The following is a 19,147-nucleotide window of genomic DNA, read 5'->3' on the forward strand; positions in this document are numbered from 1 at the left end:
CCACAGCATAAAATTTCTATTCCCCATTTAAATTTTTCCTTGCATGTTTTAAATGAATGGAAAGCAGTTCCCAGCGCTTCTAGGTACCTCCTGTGCCTAGGAACCTGGAAGCAGATTTTGACTCACAGATGCCTCTTGCTCCTTGCTTCAAATGTGCTGCCAGGACTGCTAGACAGGAGCTGTTTTAACAGCTTTAGTGCACTTAGATTTGTCCCTATTGCTGCTAATGCCTTGATTGGTGCTATTGAAATCTCTTTTTAAACATATGGTAATACATTCCTCACTGATATCCTTGCCTTTCAAAACTCAGACCTGGAGTCATCATTGTCTGTAATAAGTTCATTCTGTTCCTTCTGCTTTACTGCCTCCCCAGTCTGGCTCTGATGAGGAATTCATGTAACTCACTAACTCCAGAGCAAATTTTGATTAGTTTTTGAATTAAAAAATGTATTTTCTATTAGGAAGCTCTGCAAGCTCAGCCCAGCATCTGATATTCAAATGACCTCTGGATGCATCACCAATAATGAAGACTCTAGATGTCAGGGCTGGGAGTGCACTAATCAGCTTTAATTGCCCTGACAAGCCTCATCTGGGACTCATATTCACTCCCTCTGCCAGGAGCTCTATTTAACCTCCAACCCCAAGGGCCTTCAGTTCTTGCCCGGGTCATGTTGTAAGTGAGCCTGTCTCAGACCTGCTCCTGAACTGGCATTGGGCTTTTCCTGGTGGACCTTGGAGCTGGTGTGTTGATAGGACCTGTTGCCACCACCACTCTGATCATGTCCTGTGGCGTAGGGCTGCTCCTGGCTCCCCTTCTGTGGGAGCAGCACTGTTCTCACTGCTTCCTCACACTGGCGGCCACAAACACACTACAGCACTGGTAAGGATTTTCAGTAGACAGAAAACTCTTACTGGATTGTCTCATTAAGTGTTTGAGAGAAGAGTACGGGTAGTCTTATGGGCTCTAACTCTTATGCTGCTTGCTGTGAAATAAACCCAAAAGCAGTATTTGTAAGTATGAGGTCTCTAGCTTCACCAGAACTCTAGTGGAGATGAGCTGAGTGCTGGGATTGACTGACTCTGGGATGCGCAATCCAGTCATCTTCCAGTTGTCTGCAGCTGGGCTCCAGTGCTGCAGGAGGAAAGCACTTTTTCACTTCAGGCTGTTGCACTGCAGCACTCAGTATATAGCAGTTTTAGCCACAATTCTCCTTAAAGAGATGCTGGGCTCTAATCTGCATTCTTGGAGTAGCACAAACAGACCTGTCACTTCATGCGTTCAATGGGATGGCATTTGGGAATTGTGATGGGTCGACAGACCAAATGCATGACATGTGTTCCTTTGTGCTCTGAGAGGAGAGCAGCCATGCTGGGGAGATCAAGTTGCTGTCAGAAAACATGCTCTGTCTGATCCCATCCCAGGCTTTCTTGCACTGAATAAATGAGGATGTGCTGGTTTCCTTTCCCAAAGTGGAAACGGGTGATACTGTGATGTCTGTACTCAGACAGCACCTGCGGACAGCTGGTACTTTTGAGCCAGTAGTTCTCCATAAGGCTTGTCAGAAAAGACATACATGGAGCTGGCTTTTGGGAAGGATCTAAAATTCACTCTCTTCCTTCACAGAACAACTTCCCACCAGCACCTATCTAACGGTGTGCCACAGAACTGCCAAGCCGGCAGCAGCCTTCCTTCATATCTATCACTAAGGAAGACCACTTGGTTTACGTGCTTCTGCCCGGGAGGCTGTATGCTTCCAGGGTCTTTCTTTTTTCTGAGGGGTTGGTTGGTTTTGGAGGGTTTTTTGGTGCCTGAAGGGGGGTACTGGGGGAAGAAGACTCCTCTGCTGGTGGGCAGTGAGGACAACAACCCCTCGGGGTGGATGGAGGAAAGGGGAAAAAGTTCGATGCACAGAATTACATGCTATTGTGGCCTGGTTGGGAACAGCCTCTTCTGGGGACACAGAGAGCCTTTGGATACAGGCAATGACTGAAACATCCCTTCAGAGGTGAGAGGGAAGGATCTCACTGTGAGGGTGCTGAGGCGCTGGCACAGGGTGCCCAGAGAAGCTGTGGCTGCCCCATCCCTGGCAGTGCTCAAGGCCAGGTTGGACACAGGGGCTTGGAGCAACCTGCTCTAGTGGAAGGGGTCCCTGTCTGTGGGACTGGACGATTTTAAGGTCCTTTCCGACCCAAACCGTTCTATGCTCTCCCCATCCGTGCCAGCCTGAACGTGCCTAAGAACCCATTACCCTGCACCCACCTCAGGGGAGCAGCTGTCCCTCGGGCAGCTGTCTGCGGGCTGGGGTGCTCCTGGAATGCATCGTTTATCTCCCCTCTCTTGGGAGAAACCTCCTGAGAGTCTCAAGAGTATTCCTGGGGGACACACAGGACCAAGGGGGTGTGTGTGAGGCGCCGCCGGGCCCGCACAGCCCGGTGCACAGCTCGCACCGCTCCCTTCACCCGCCAGGAAGATGGCCGCGGGGCTGAGGAGCCCCTGCCCGTCCCTCCCTTGCGGGCGGTGATTGGCGGCGGCGCTGGCGGGCGCGGCGCGGGGCGGGGCGGTGCGCAGAGCGCCGGGCGGCAGCAGGTGGCTCCGGTGCGCTCCGCGCCGCTCCGCGCTCCCGCCTCGCCTCGCTCCGCCGCCTCACCGCGGCCACCGCCGCAGCCAAGACGCCGCGGGCCGTGCTCCGAGTGAAGAATGGGGCGGCGAAGCTGGCCAAGCCGCCGCCGCCGGCGGGCGAGACCCCCGGCGGCGCCCCCGGACCCGGGCTCTTCATGGAGCGGTCGCAGAGCCGCCTCAGCCTGTCCGCCTCCTTCGAGGCCCTGGCCATCTACTTCCCCTGCATGAACAGCTTCGACGAGGAGGACGCGGGTACGGCGGCTGGAGTGGGGCTGGGGGGCGAGTGGCGGTGGGAGGCGTGTGTGGGGCGGGGAGGGCGCCCATGGCAGCTGTGGGATAGGGGTGCCGGTGGGGCCGGGGGCAGGGCGCGGGGCCGGTCTCCAGCACACGCGTGTCCAGCCCTCGGGCGCTGTGGAAGCGGTGGGGCCGTGGGGCCGGGCAGGAGCGGGGGGTTGTGCAGTGTGTCAGTACTGCCCCGACCCTTCCGAAGGGCTGCGGTGCGACTGGTACCAGGTTTCCAGTCCATGGGAAGCGTGAACCTGTGGAGATGAGAAGGGGGAATTTATTCATGGTGATGAAATGTCCTCCCTCTTCTCATCAATAGCAATACCGGGGCGTTTGCAGTGGAGTGGCTTACGCTCCTGGTGTGCCTCTTGTGTCAAGCTGTGTAAAGCGGTGAAGGGCAACGCTTGGGGGAAGGCATCCCTTCTGCTGGGCAGTATGTCCAGTCTGTGCTGATTTATACACAGTGAGCTAATTGTTTTGAGGGGTCCTTGGCACCATGTGTCATGCTGTAAACGGAATTCTCTTTAAATGAGGGTGAAGTAGCTCACGAAACACATACAGAAGCCTGTCAGAATGGATGCAGCAATTTCTGCCCTCTTCACAAAGATGTTTCCGGGCTCAGTGTTGGCAGTGGTCATAAAATTAGACTAAGCTTTAAAAAGAGGGACATTGGTGAGGAAAAGTAGGTAAGAAAGAGGGTTGAACAGGAAAGGAAGGGCACTAGTGCTGGAGGAGGTGCTGGGAGCGGAGGGCAGCGCAGCAGCTTGTGAGGGTAGGGAGGACATCCGAGAGAGTGGATGGAGAGTGGCAGAGAAACACTGTCCGTTCTGTCTCACTTATAAACGAGGGATGTTTTTCACAGTACCAGAGACTGAACCTGTAAGTGAATCCTCTGAGCAGCATATAATGAAAGTTGGTAACTAAGGTGTATTTTAACACTGACTGTCATGGTTGCATCCCTCAAAATGCCGGCATGCTTCTTTGTCTAAGGGACTCATCCCAAGATGTGCAGATGCCAGCAGGAATAGATGGGCAAATCAGCCCGCTAGCTGCTACACCTGTAACGTTGTTGTTTCTAGAGGAATTGACGTAAGAATAAATTCATCATCTGTGTGATTAACCCAGGATTGTCATCAGCATCATGCAGCGGTGTCAAGCAGAAAATTGTCTCCTCCAACAGATGTATTTATTTAAATCTTGTTCTTGAAATTTTGCTGATGATTTATTTGCTTCATCTTTGGTTCCATTGCTGGGGAGCGATAAGACAATAATGGGAGCTTTGGGAAGTCTTGGCGCTGTTGCTTCAGCAATGATTGATAGTGAGACATGCTGGAGTACGAGGACCCTGCACAACAGCGTTTCATTCCCTGGTGTCCGGCCCCTCTTGTTCTGAGCAGGATGATGGTTTAAGTCAATGCTTCTGCTTCAGCCCTTACAGTGCAAATTCATTTTTCTATTTATTCATGCTTATTGAATGCTCACACATGAATGTTAATAGGCTGCTCTTAATACAATACGAGTACTTGTCTCTGAATTAAGTAAATCTACAATTAAGACCTCATTCTCCAGCAGCTTACTAATGGATTTTGCCTGCTTGAGTTAGTCTCATTAGTAAAGCTGCTTGGGGTAATGTTCAGTGCAGTGGGGACATTGCAGCACTGCTCCTGCATTCTGTGCCTGTGAGTGTGTATTCAGACACGTATGAGCAATCAGCAAGAAAGAATGTGTGCTGCTTTGAATGTTTGTGCATTAAAACTACAACTGTATAATTTTCTCAAGCAAATAAATGCCATGAAAGAGAAATGGTAGAAGAAATGCTGAAATTGTGCCAGACAAGATTCTGTATTATTCATTCCCATGCATGCTCCTGAAATTGAGAGATTCTGACCAGTTTGGGTTGCAGTGTGATTTCTGTCAAAAAATAGATTTTGATAGCTCATTCAGGGAGATGAATACTGCACTTGGCAAGATGTTCTCTATAGGAGATGGCAAGAAAAAAGAAAAAAATTGATCCCATGAGCACTGGCAAAGTAAACAATCCTATTTCCAACAGACACATCATCCATTTTGTCTGAAGCTGAGAACCACATCTTTAAGAGGATAGTCATCCTACGGAAAAGGAGAGTAGTTGATAAATGGCCAATCTTAAAAGAAACTTGACATTTTCCTTTGAAAAGGGAAATGAGTCTAATGAGAGCTCAAATCTACAAACAGAAGAAATTCTTGAGGTGTACATTTAAGTTACTACGTTAGGGTCATATTAAAGGAGCATAAAAGGAATTTTGAAGGAGTGCTTATGCTGAAAGCCACGGTGATGTGGAAACAGCTAGCCACATCTGGCCAATGGGTTCCAACATTTCCTGTGTTTGGTCTTGGAAAATAGCTCTGCTTTTGAGAAAAATGCTTTTACTTACAGAATATTTCCTTTTCTGCTATGTTCCTTTTGTTCTTCTTTGCTGTCTGCCTTCTGGACATTAGGTGAGAAGACTCTTCTCATCTTCCACAGCTCTTCTGCCTGCTGCCCCACCAGTGTGTCTGGACTGAGGTCTAAATAATGAAGTGGATGCAGATGATATCCTGGTTGTATTTTGGTGTGCAGAGCAGGCAGCCAGCATAGGCAGGAGAGCAATAGAACCTGGAGCAAGAAGTTGGATTGCTTCTGAATGCTTCCAGAGCATGAGGTTGATTGAGTTTCAGATGTGTCCCGTGGCAAATAAGGCCACGTGCCTGTCCCTCCAAAGAGGTGGATGTGGACTCCTACATTGTAATACCCTTTTCATTCCTCTGCCGCGTGTACAGAGAGGGTATTCTGAGCAAACACTGAGCTCTGTTCACCAGTAAGGTGCAGTGGGGCTTTAAAATAACAGAAATTACTGTCTGCAGCCAATAGTGTAAGGACTCTGGGTTAATAACTCTTTTGATCTCTGTGTGGTAATGTTGCTCTCCTTCCTGCTGGCTGAGTGCCACTATCTTTGCTCCATTGAGGTCCCCAGGAATGTCAGTGAAGTTAAGGAGTTTTAAACTGGCTATCATCATCATAATTGTTGGTTTAACTTATGCAAATTATCTGTCCTGAGCTCTGATAATTTTTCAGTTATGGAGTAGTAGACTGCAAAGAGGTAAAAGTCCATCAGGCATTCTTTGTGGACATGTAGAAATGTGAGCCTTAAATCAGTGCCCATTTCTAACAGTGTGAACATGAATCTTAGCTGTCCTGAGGATCTGCCATACACTTGGTCTTGGCTGGAGTCAGCTGTTCAGTACACTGGTATTCATCTGGCAACCCTGCAAAGGACCAAACTGCCAAGGACGGAGTTGCAAAGTGGCAGATTTGTATGGGTTAATAATAGGGTGTTGAGGATCCGTGATGGCTGTGGGGGCCAGCCTTGTCGGTGGCTCTGGAGTCCTGGGTGCAGTTTGCAGCTGTGGGGTTGTGGAATAGGGTGTATCAAATCCGCCTTGACAGCAGCCATAGCGCAGACCTGCCCACTCCAGGATGAGGGGCATCCATAAGTTTAAATGGTGATGTGTTTGCTGTCATGGAGGAAAACCAGCTTGTTCAGTGGGAAGAGTATGAGGTTTGGAAAGCTGGCTAAAGCAGGACAGAAAGTGAGGTTTTGGTAGAGAGCAACAGCAACTGACTTGGAGCTGCACATGCGAAACCCAGCAAGCTTTGGGCAGGAGAGAGAATGTGGTTTTAGTCATAAGGACAGTGTAATGGTGGTGGACCTGCTGGGAGTCAGGAAGCCAGAAGCTCAGAAGAGCTCAGAACTTCCAGATGAGGACCCTGTGTACTTCAGAGCACAGGGACTGTACCTAAAGAAACACAGGTAGGGAAATGTGAAAAATTGCTGAGAGGATGGGGTTTCCTTAAGCTCCTGTGTCTAAGCTGCAGGATCCAGGGGTACTTCTCAGGCCTGAGTGTGTGCTCCAGCTGTACTTTGGCTTAAGTGGGTGAGATGCAGTAAGACACCAGCTCCTTTCTGTTTCACCCTCACCCTGGTTTTCTAGGTAAGGACACCCACTTGCAATGGCAGAAGGCCCCTGAGGTATGCCCAGACAGGGGTACAGATTTGGGTGTTTGGGAGACTATAGCCATTGGTCATATTGCAAAAGCAGATACAGTCCAAATACAACTTGAGCATCTGCACAAGAGGAAACACATGTTTCTTACAGGGATCTTATACCCATAGAAGTGGGTATAGCAGGGATGCTTTGATCAGGAAGCAGGAGAAGGTACAGAATAGCTGTGAGGTATGTGTATGGGTCCTGTGGGTCAGGACCCCAGCACAGGGACCATCCAGCTTGGCACACCTCTGTCCTGGCTGCAAGACAGTAGAATCAAATTGTGTCTCAGCCAGCTGGAACCAAGTGTCTGGCAGAGAGAAAATGGTTTCCAAAGTCAAAATGTCTCCTAGATACTGACGGTAAGCCTTCCTCGTGTCAGCTGCTCCTTCAGAAGAGAGTTGAGTTTGAGATGAAATTCAGCCTAAGCTGCTGCTTTCACACACTATCAAGTACTGGCAGATGCACTATGCTCCAGGCAGTTGCTTTGAAGAGAAGCTATGTGAAATACTAATTTAATGGATTGAAAAAAACGTGTATAACATAGGGGTGGAAGAACGTGCTGTGGACATGTTGTTTAGTTTAGAATACTCTTTTGTCTAGATTTTATCTATTGAATTTATCTATAATTGTAAGTATTGAACTTTTCTATAATTTTAAGCATTAGAGCATCACAAAGTTGTTAAATAGAGAGAGCCCCTGTGTGTGTTTCATGTTGCCAGGGATGTTTTTTAATTGCAACACTGTACTGGATTGGGGTACATATGATTTTTAAAGAAAATCATGATTCAAGTGTTTTAACTAGTCAATTTGTATATTTTTTTTAACGTACACTTAACAAACATGTTAAGTCCTTTGGTGTCTAGTCTGGTTTTGTTTCATCCGAAGTTACCTTAAGTTTTGTCAGCCTCTAACCAGTTTTGTTAGTTTTTTGTTAGGTTGGTAACCATATTCACATGACAGACATACAGGGACAAGCGAAAGTATTTGCACATCTGGAATGTTGACTTCTTTTCATTAATCTTTTACGCATTAAATGATAGTTCATCCCTGAAGCCCTGCAAAGACATGGACTCTGAGGCTTATCTGGCAAGGTGTTACCCCAGGAATGCAGCAGGACAAATCTGAATCGGTTTTGGGATAAACAAGTACATCGAGAGTTTTTCTGTGGCCTGATCCCTGCTGTATACCTCGCCAGCTCTCTTGGCCGTGCAGGAGGCAGCAGAAGCCATGGCTTTTCCCTCTTCTTCCACAGTTAGCAGTGTATCTTTGTCTGTAGGTTATCCTAGTGATTGCAGGCAATGCATCTCTCCCTGCTAGGCATCTTCTAGGTCTAGGTGAGCAGATGTTTGTTTCATAAATGGATTAAAATGAAATAAAAAATGAGAACAGTTTTAGAAGGGCTGCTGTCAAATCAGTCACTCATCAGAAGGAAGTGTATGAAATGGATCAGCACCCTAGAAAAAGATGCTACAGATACCTGCAGAGGTTGGTGATCTCACACCTGCTCATGAGTTAATCCAGATCATAAATGCAACAACTGACTTTTACACAGCAGATGTACGTAGTTGGGTGAGAGCTGAACAAGCTGTGCTGCTCCTTGCATCCCCTGTGCACCAAAGGCAGCTTTCTGCTTTCTGGATCTGTTGCCCGCATACGTGATTAGTAGATGCAATTACGGAGGACGGGTTTTGTCTTCTGTGGCTGTGTGAGACTGGAGCAGAGCAGGAGCCCTGTGAATGAGTCAGCACTAGGAATGAGTGATTTGAAGCCTCATCCTCATTTGTGTTGCTCTTGGTGTTGTGGCCGCACGTGAGAGCTGTAGTCCTCGGCCAAGATCATGCTGTGCCTGTGAAATGCAAAGCAAAATGTCAGTCTCTGTCCCAGAGAGCTTCCAGTCTGTGGCACAACCCAGCAGATGGGTACAGTGAGACAGATGGGAGAGCACAGGCGAGGGTGACGTGGTAGCGGTCAGTGCACAGCGTGGCAGGCAGCCGTCCTGGGGCACAAGCTGCTCTTCGCTTCTGTCTCCCATGGGGCACCCTGGCAGACTCATCCAGCGCATTCCAACCTGGAGCATCCACCTGTGCCTTGCGCTGGTGCTGGATGAGATTTAGGAATTGTTCTAAATGATGATGTGGGAGAAGAGAGGTAGCAGCTCTTCCTGGGATCTCAAGCATTGTAGGCATTTCCTTGGTGGTCATCTGGGTGTGGATTGGCAGAGGAGAGGGAACATTGAGGAGGTCATGGGCTTCACTGCACTGTCCCCTTAGCACTGCTTATTGCAGCACACAAGTGCAGTCATTGGAAAGCTCAGTGCTGTCTCCTTCCCTTGAAGGTGGCTGTGCCTGGCCTGAGGTGCGTTATAGATGCTTGGAGGAAGATGTTATATTTGAACTATGTGTGCAGGGGTTGTAAAGGGCTGGTCGTATGTGACCCCTGCCAGCCACAGGGGAAGGATATCTCTTTTCTCTTATGTTGCTGTCAATTGACTTCCAAATAGAAAAGTCTGTCCCTGGAAAGCTTTCTGTCTAGGAGAAGCTGTTTCCTTACTGCTTCTATTTCATGTGCATTTAATTCTAATGCAACATTTATTAATTCAAAAGCACTCTGTTCTCCAGGCTAAAAAAAGATTATCTTTACTCTGTCAGATTCCTACATCAGGGCAAGTTGTGAAATGCTGTAACTACTTTGCTTCCAACGTTTCTGTTTGACAGAATGTATGTATCTGCTTTATGTAGGAAAGAATTAAGTTTGATTGGAGTAGTTGTTTTGAGGAATAATTTATCTGTGCAATTATTTTCTGAAGCACTATCTGCTCACATTTGAGTGCCTTTGGTTAGATTAGAAATGTGAACATTTTAAGTTAGGAAGGGGCCTGCAAGTTGCTGATGTGCTTTAGTGGGGCAGTGGGACCTGGCTCACACAGGCCCCTCAGCCCTCCCATCTTTTCCCCACAGACATCTGGTGTGCAGCACTGTTAGCATATTTGAATAAGGATTTCTGGTCTCCTGCAGAGCTGCTCAATGCAGTTTGAATATTTGTCTATCCAAATGATGTTCCTTTGAGGTTTGGTTTTATTTTTGGGAAAGGGTGTGAAAACCATGCCATGCTGAATGGGAACATGTGTCACGATAGGGATCCTACAGCACAAATGATGCCTCAGTAGATGCCATTGCTTAAATCATTTGCTGATGACATACACAGATTAGGCATGCTCTGCTTTTGCTGTCAAACTGTGCTTGCCTTGGGATCTGCATTTAACTTATATTTTTGGCATTGCTTTTGCAAACAGCACACATGTACAGGCTGGGAAGCCCTGGTACAGCCAAGCTTCATGTGGGAATACAGCAAAGCTCAGCAGCCCTATCTTTTAACCAAATCCAGCCACAGTTAAATCACTGTGGCAGATAATGTTTCAGCTTTGTGCCATTAGAGTGTTATATCACCTTTGTCCAATACACAAAGAACTTGTACAGCCTTGCAGGAGCCAGTTTAAGTGTCTGAGTGCTTGATTTGCAGAGTACAGAGTATACAGAGGTAAATGTCACATTCTTCTCAAAACTGTTTTATGATTAAGAGGAACTCGTGCTAATAATTGTATGTTGTTATTCTTACAAATGTAGAGGCAGAAGGGGTCCTGAGGAGTCATGTGTGGCTGCTCCTCAAATAACAACCTATTCCTAATGAGAAGGACATTTTACCCTAAAATATAGCTTAAATCTCAATGGAACTTAAGCTGCTTTCTGTTGTCTTGCTCCCAGCCACATGGGAAGCAATTGATCGCTGCTGTCTTCTGAGCAACTCCTCACATCACAAAACTGTTCTTCCCTGTGCTGATAATCCCAAGCCAGGAAATTACCATAATCACAACCATTGCTGCCTGGCATCCCTCTTCCTCCTCTTGCTTTTTGGACCAAAGAAGCCTGATTGAATTTTGTAGGTCAGTTTTCAAGCATCATATTGGCCTTGTTGCTGCACTCAGGATCTTGCAGGAGGAGCAGTGGCTGCTGTCTGGCTCCTAGCAGGGAGAAGTAACTTCTCTCCCACACTTTGTGTGTAATATTCCTATAAATACACACAGTGCTTTGCAAGAGTGTCCCCACTCCTGACTCGTATTCAGGTATAATCCAGATCATTCCCTGCGGGACTGCTGCCTGGCTACTCATTCTCTTTCTGGAATTTTTGCATTACTTTTTTTCAGCATTATGAAGTTACTGCTGTTTCAGGGAATCATAGAATGGTTTGGGTTGGAAGGCACTATAAAGATCATCTAGTTCCAATGCTTGCACTTAGCCCCATCTACCTTGGTCTTGAACACTTCTAGGGATGGGGCAGCCACAGCTTCTCTGGGCAGTCTGTGCCGGGGCCTCACCACCCTTGCAGGGAAGAACTTCTCCCTCGTATCTAATCTAAATCTCCTCTCTGGCAGGTTAAAGCCATTCCCCCTTGTCCTGTCCCTACAGGCCCTTGTGCAAAACCCCTCTCCAGGTTTCTTGTAGCCCCCTTCGGCACTGAGAGCTGCTCTAAGTTCTCCCCTTAAGGAGCCTTTTCTTCTCCAGGCTGACCCAGCCCAGCACTCTCAGCCTGGCTCCAGAGCAGAGCTGCTCCAGCCCTCGCAGCATCTCCGTGGCCTCCTCTGGACTTGCTCCAATGGCTCCATGTTCCTCTTGTGCTGTTGCCCCAGAGGCAGATGCAGAACTGCAGGGAGGGGTCTCCCAAGAGTGCAGTAGAAGGTGACAATCCTCTCCTTCAACCTGCTGCTTCCATTCCTTTTGATGCAGCCCAGGACATGGTTGGCTGCAAGCGCACTTGGCCAGTTCATGGGGAGCTTCTCATCAAGCAACAGACCCAAGTTTTTCTCCTCATGGCTGCTCTCAACTCAGTCTGTGCTCAGCCTGTATTTATGCTTGGGATTGCCCCCACCCAGGTGCAGGATCTTGCACTTGGCCTTGTGGATCTTCATGAGGATCACCCAGGCCCACCGTTTTATCCCATCCAGATCAGTCTGAATTCTGTATTGTTGATTAGCAAGACCCATGCTGCTGGGATGTTTCTGGGATTGGGAGATGGGGTGAATGTCTGTAATAAGGTCCTTTGTCTTCCAGGCTCCAGGAATACTGCACCATTTTGTGGGTGATTTTGGCAGCTGGAGATCTTTTGTAACTGAGGATCCCTGGGTGAAGTGCAGCAACCTTAAAAACCTTTGCTTTCAGTGCAGCTGGAGTGGCCTGTTTTTTTCAAGCACCTTCTCATTGCTTCATTTTGCAGTGCTCAGCTCAATGGACTGTTGAGGTATCATTCACAGTTAGTACCTAGAATAAAGGTAATTGTGGTTAATGGTACTTCATGCTGGTGGCAGATCTGGTTTAAGAGGTTATATTCTCCCTCCACAAGGGATGTGTGATTGTGTCCTGGAGCTGACCATCCTCTAATGTGAGACAACTCTGCTGTTGGTGGAGTTGGATTTGCAGAATGACCCACCTTGGCAGGGAAACACTGACGATGTGTGAGCCCAACATACCCCTCACTCGGCTCCATGGGCACTTTAGCACTTCTCAGCATCCTGGAAGGATTGGGTGGGTGGTTTTCTTTTTCTTCTATTTTTACTATTCACCTTTTTCCCTTCTTGTACTTGATTCATGACATCCCAGCACTAGTGAAAAGTTAGTAAAATCTGTTTAAAGATTTTAAGGCTGCTGCTTTATATATCCATATTTGGGTTTTAATGAGATTATCAGGAGAATAAACGAGAGCTTTTCCTCTCTCTAGTGCCTATTAGACTTCCAGCTGTTGTAGTGGATTCAGTTCAGAATGGCAGTGGCATAAATCAGCCCCAGTTCCCCCAAAACCAGAAGGAATTCCAGGAATTGCTGTCACAACCCAGTGTTGTGATTTGATATGTTTCAATTGTGATTTTGGTTCATTTGGCACAGACCTGCACATTTTTGTGCTGGTTGATTCCTCTGCATCTGCTCTTGTGACTTGCATAGTCCACAGTTGCATTCCCTCTAGATTTGGGATTTTTGTTCAGGAAAGGTTTAGCTAGTATTACCTGATATGCCTTGAGATAAAAACAAGCTTTCTGCAATGAGCAGCGTAGTTTTGTCAAGAGTCTGTGCATGTTTTAAATATTAAATAGTGAAGTTGAGCATTTTCAAAAACATCTGAGGTTTGGTCTCTAGTAGGACAAGGGAGAATGGTTTTAAGCTGAGAAAAGGTAAATTTAGATTAGATCTAAGGCAGAAGCTCTTCCCTGTGAGGGTGCTGAGGTGCTGGCACAGGGTGCCCAGAGGAGCTGCGGCTGCCCCATCCCTGGCAGTGCTCAAGGCCAGGTTGGACACAGGGGCTTGGAGCAACCTGCTCAGTGGAAGGGGTCCCTGCCCGTGGAAGGCATTGGGACTGGATGAGATTTAAGGTCCCTTCTACCCCAAACAATCCTTTGATTCTATAGTATTTGTTTAAAGTGAATGGGATTTAGGGTTATACCTGACTTCAGCTGTTCAGAAAATCACCCCACAGCCCTGCAGGCCTAGGGCTGAGACTTTGCTGCTCTGGTCACGCAAAGCAGCTTGAGCAGAGGAGCAGACTCTCCCCTGAATTCTGCAATTCAAGTAAGTTGATGAGGAACACTGAAAAAGCTGGTCTAGAAAGCGGGGCAGGCAGTGCTGAAAGCAGGCATGTGGGCCAGTGCTCAGCCTGGCAGACAGTGCCCATTAAACCCGGGTGATTTATGGCACTGTTTCTGTTAAAAGCTTCCTCATGCACTTTAGAAAGAGGAGCTGCCAGATTGGTCAAGATCCAATACCCAGGCAGTTGGAATTGACTTCTGGCTGCAGTAATAACCATGGTGAAACTCTTAACAGGCTTTGCAGGCTGCCACATCATTGCTGATTCTCAGAAAACAGACAGTGTCAAAATGTTACGTGGTATAAGGACATTTCCATGGTAACGTTACCGTCCCATGGCACTCGTTCTTGCACTGTGGTGTCAGTGCATTCTGTCAACGTTGTACTTTCTTCCTCCATCTGGGGCCTTTAGGAATGCTGTGGTACTGATCATATGGGTTTCTTGAGTGACTGCTCTTATATATGGGGCTGAGGGTAGAAGAGATGCTCTCTCTGGGCTTTCATGTGTCTGTTAAAAAAGGCAAGTATTCCTTCTTGTAGATAGCAACTCTCACATAATTCAGCTTAAAAGCACCTGGTTTTGCTTTCTGCTGCACTAAGCAGCAGCTTTCCCTCTGTAATCACACAGCTCACTGCAATAGCTGCTCTGTATCTGGCATCGAGTCGTGTACTGCTATCACACAGGTCTTTGTCAGAGTGCTCTGAGATCACTCAGTTCATGAAGATGCTTCAGTCTTTTCGGGTCTGCTCCTTTCAGCCTGGAGAGAGCTCATTGCTAATGTCTGTCTGCAGTCTGATAGTTGTCTGCTCCCTCCTCCCCTTCCTTTACAGGAGGTGACTGCTGCTCCAGGCACTGCCGCCCATGGGGCTGGTTTTGGACCGCAGCCTGAGGTCTTTGGGTAGAGTTTCATCTCTGTGGCTGCCTCCTGATTTTATCATGTCTCGATCAATTGTTTTGGCCTGCCTATAAATATTTCAGTTCCTGCAGCAACCTCTGCAGTAACAATGTCCCACTAGGATTTTCAGTATTCCCCCTATGTTTTTCTTCTCTTTTATTCCTGTATGTCTGTATTTCCAGCAGGTCATGTATTCCAAAATTAGCATCATGGTGTTTTTTTTCACTGTGCAGGCAGCACATGTTTATTGGATCTTTTCCTTTGTCATAGAGAAAGCTGTTCTCAATATTTAATCGATAAGCTGAAGCTTTGGCAAGCAATAATAAAGATAAAGCTGTTTTCTCTATGGCAGCCCAAGGACCTTCCACCTTTTCCACCTGGTGCTTTGTAAGAACAGTTGAGAGATCTTGGTTTAGTTATTATGCATGTGTAGGTTCTGAAAATTGCATGGGTAAGGAGACAGTCATTTAATGATTTGCCTCCCAATATGCATAAGCTCTGGTTGTGCAGTCTAAATCTATGGGTGCACAGCAAGTCTCTTTCTCACACAACAGTGCTGCAGTGTAAGGGGATCACTTATGATAAAACAAAGGGCTTGTGATTTTAACGTCTGGTCTAAAGTATTTCACTTAAAGGGACTGAAAAGATAAATGTGTGGCTTGAGAAAGTGCAGGTTGAGGCTTGACAGGCTGACTGACAAATATATCTGTTCCTCAGGACCCACTTCTGGACTGTTTCACAACAGTAATTCTCAGCTCTCTCATTTGAGTCATGCCACAGTCCCAAGTTATCTTTCTATAAACTTGTTTTTCATCTCTTTCCACTGAACTCCCAGCTTCTGCCTAGTAACAGGAGTAGGTCTGTTCTGTGACCTGCCTCCTCTTGTCTCTGCAGAAACACTCTTACTGCTCCTGGACAGGAGGTGGCTGCGATGGCCCAAACTCAGTTTTTCCCAAGACCCAACCCAAGCCAAGTGTCTCTAAACCTGGCATCGTGTTGGCCCTATTTCAATATTTTTCTATTTCTGTCTCAGTGCTGCCTGGCTTACCTACTAGAGAGCTCTATGAAATATTGCTTGGTTGGTTGAGGCAAAGTGAGCTGCTGCTCTAGGAATAATACCAGGCAAATTAGCCCCAGTCCATTTTAGTTGGTGAATTTGACACTGTTTTCACAGGCTGTTCACTGCAGCCATCTGCTGCAGAGAGACAGCAAGTTTGCAGGACACATTGACTGTGAAAATCAGGAAGTCTTGTTTCAGACCGTAATTTTGTTTAATTTCCTGAAATACGGAAAACTGGTTTATTTCCTCAGACACCTTTTACCTAAAGTCCTAAGACTGGGTTTCCAAAGATCACCTGTACAGGGTGCATGAAAGTGTTTGGAGGGGGGGGTGAATCTGAAGTGGTGACAACATGATGACCTGAAAATGTTTCACTGATCAAAATGTTCATTAATAATTTCCCAGCTTCTGTCAGTTTTGGTAAGAATGCGCTTTTATGTACGAGTTGACCAGTACAAAAGTGTTTTGCAAGTGTCAGGAATGCAGAGTAAAGCAGGATTTGGCGTCTGATACTCAGTAAATGGTTCAGAAACTGGATTTTGCCTTTAATGCCAAACTACTATGTCGGGAAAGAGTCTCAGCCTTTTATTTCAATACTGGGGGGGGGGACACGAGGAGAGAAGCTTAACATCTTGATATGGATACATCTTACATGGTTTAGACATTGTAAAAGACTGAGCGACCTGCTCTGTTAAGCTTTTAGAGGCATCAGACTTGAGAGGAAATTGCAGTCAAAAGTGAATACTTTAAATCTTGCTGGTCTAAATGGTCTTAATAGTTGATCTGTTTTTCCCTTGATAGCCCTGTGCTTATCTCTTCAGACTTGCAGGTGTTCAGTCCACTAAGGCTGCAGTGCAGAAAGGGGAAAAGAGCTGCAAAACTAGGACAGACTTGGATTATATTTAACAATGTTCTATTTCGACATGACAACCAGCTATCGAACACCTACAAGTTTGCAACTGTGATTCACTCGGAAGCTGACATAACTGATGTCACGGTGTATTAATAGCTACGGAATTGTAACTGCTTTTAGCAATGAGGTTCATTAACAGCCTCTACAAACACACTGACAATCAGTTGAAAACCTGAAAATATTAGGTGTATATAAAAATGGATTATGCCATAAAGGAACCTCCCTGTGCTGCCAAATGTGTTTACAGCAAGCTGTTGCGGGTGTTAGGCATAATGATTCCTCTCCATCACTTTCAGTAGGTCTTGCTTATAGCAAAAGGTGTTTGAGGACTGGTCCACACTCTAAATTAATTAGGAGCTGTTGATCTAATGGTGTTACGTGACGTGAGTGTATTTAGGAGTTGCTGTGACCACAGCGTTGTTCTTGGCAAGTGGAAACTGCCCAACCAGTTCTTGCATAGTGCCAAGGTTGTTTTGGGAGGTACTTGGTCCTTCACTTGTTTTAGTTGAACATTTTGGCTTTGACAGGAAGTGTTTTTGTGACAAACCATCCCTAGGCATTCTCCAAGATGTACTAAGTGCACTGAGTTCAGCTCCCCTTTGGGCTTTGTGTGCTTTCCTTGGTGTGGGCTACTGGCCACCCCCAAGGAGACTGGCACGGAGGAGATAGAAGTGATCACTGCTTCCTGCTATCTTCTTTGAAAATACTGAATTAGTAGCTAATGATGGTGGCATGTAAGTGGTCCTCACCAGCCGCTGCTAACTGTCCTCTTTGGTGAATGAATCAGTTACTTTTCAGGCTCTTAGTAAAATCATCTCTACATTACATATGTCCAGTTTTAAGGTTTGCATTGCTGGTACGATAGATCAAGCTGTTGTACAAGTGAACTGAAAACTGAGATTCAGGAGGGGAAGTGTTTGGCATGGGATTCAAGAGGAAGTGTTTGGGATAGCATTGGCTCTATGTAGAGTTGTGTAGTCAGACTTGTCACTGGGAGTAAGTCTGTGTGTATGTTCAGCTGAGATTTCTAATGCTCTAGGTACCTCTAAGGAGCTAGTTGTCCTGGGTTTACCAGTAGCTGTTTTGCTCCTTCTTAGTAACTGGTGCAAGCTCTGGGTTTTGACTTCCAGCCTGGGAAGAGAGCTGATAACACCGATTGTTTTTAATTGTTGCTAAGTAATGTTTATTCTGGCCAAGGACTTTGTGAGTCTCATGCTCTGCTCGGGACGAGGGGAGGCCGGGAGGAAGCAAAGACAGGACACCTGACCCAAGCTAGCCAAAGAAGTATTCCATACCACAGCACGTCATGCCCAGGGAGGGAACTGGGAGCTACCTGGAAGGGCTGGGAGGACTGCAGAGTTGAATGAGGGATCGGTCGGTGCTCGGCTGGGGGGAGTGGGGCGGGTTATTGGTCGGCTGGTGTTGAGGTGTTGTATTCTTTCCTCTTGTTATTTCCTTTAGCATTATTACTATTGGTGGCAGCAGCAGTGATTTGTGTTATACCTTAGTTACTAAACTGTTCTTATCTCAGCCCGTGAGAATTGCATTCTTTTCGATTCTCCTCTCCGTCCCTCTGGGAGTAGAGGGAGGGAAAGAAATTGGGGGGGGGGGGGATGAGTAGACGAGCTGTGTGGATCGGTTTAAACCACAATACTAGTCCATTGCTCCTTACTGCAGTCCTATCCTCTTGGTTCCTTCTTTCCCTTCTTTCTCTTGTGTACATCACAGTGCCTCTTCAGTTACTTTTGCCATGAGTAATTCAGTTGTGCTTAAGTTTTCAGGTGATGTCTGCTGTTTCATTCATGTGTCACCCGTTTCTGGTGCCTGTCATTTGGATGTGTCTGCTTTTGCTGGCCTCGTATGCTCACTTCTGGAGACGGAAGGTCTCCAGAGACTGCCAGGAACGGTTGGTTGGCTCAGGATGCAGCAAAATTGTAAATAACAGTCATTTGGAAATGGTACTGTCTGGCAAGGGAGCAGAATTCCTTATTTTGAGAAGGTGGAAATCTGAGGCATTATCCTTTCTCATTGTTCTTTTTTACAAGGTTAGAAGCCTTGTTTTCAAGTACACCACCAAATGGTCATTCACCCTTCCTCCCCTAGCATTATCAGCAGCTGTCCAGATAATGAAGTGCACTTTAGCATCTTCCACTAACACTGTTTATCTCTTAAATGTCACAATAGCAAATGATTCATTGGGCATATAACAGCAAGTGAACAAACCACCTCTGGCTCAGCATGTCTGTGTTGAAATCGCCTATGACAGTGAAGGAGTGTAATTAGCAAGACACATAGAATGGGATAGAAAAAAGATGTGAAAATAAGCAGAAGGATTTGAAAAGGATTAGGAGACTAAATGACAAACCAGTGGTTAAATGGTGCATGATTAATGACTGTACAAGTAAAAGGTTGACTAAATATTGTGACTCTGTAATGACTGCCCCAAAGTAATAGAAAATAGTTTGTTCAGAAGATTCTAGAGGTGGGTTTATATCAACACATACGCTGACTCTGGGCTTAGACCTGTTTGTTAGACTTGGCTTAGGTCAAGGTGGGCATCCTGAGTGAGGTTGAAGATGAACCTGTGGTTCATCTTCAGTCTTTAATATTAACAATCAGCATGAAAATATCAGGTACCCCAGTGAAATGCTGTGAGAGAGTTTATTCCTCTTCTGAACC

At 46.5% G+C, this 19,147-nt stretch overlaps 1 protein-coding gene across 2 annotated transcripts in view; it reads left to right on the forward strand.

The window, feature by feature from the left end:
* Window positions 1-2,628: 2,628 nt before the first annotated feature.
* Window positions 2,629-19,147, forward strand: part of RIMS4 (regulating synaptic membrane exocytosis 4) — a 57,973-nt gene continuing 41,454 nt past the window's right edge. For both annotated transcript variants that reach the window (XM_065691626.1, XM_065691625.1), the window contains exon 1: window positions 2,629-2,872. In XM_065691626.1, coding sequence (XP_065547698.1) covers window positions 2,776-2,872 — 97 coding nt within the window. In that variant the 5' untranslated portion in view covers window positions 2,629-2,775. The remainder of the gene's footprint in view (window positions 2,873-19,147) is intronic.

Source organism: Lathamus discolor, chromosome 11, assembly GCF_037157495.1.
Source record: "Lathamus discolor isolate bLatDis1 chromosome 11, bLatDis1.hap1, whole genome shotgun sequence".
NCBI classification, from domain to species: Eukaryota; Metazoa; Chordata; class Aves; order Psittaciformes; family Psittacidae; genus Lathamus; species Lathamus discolor.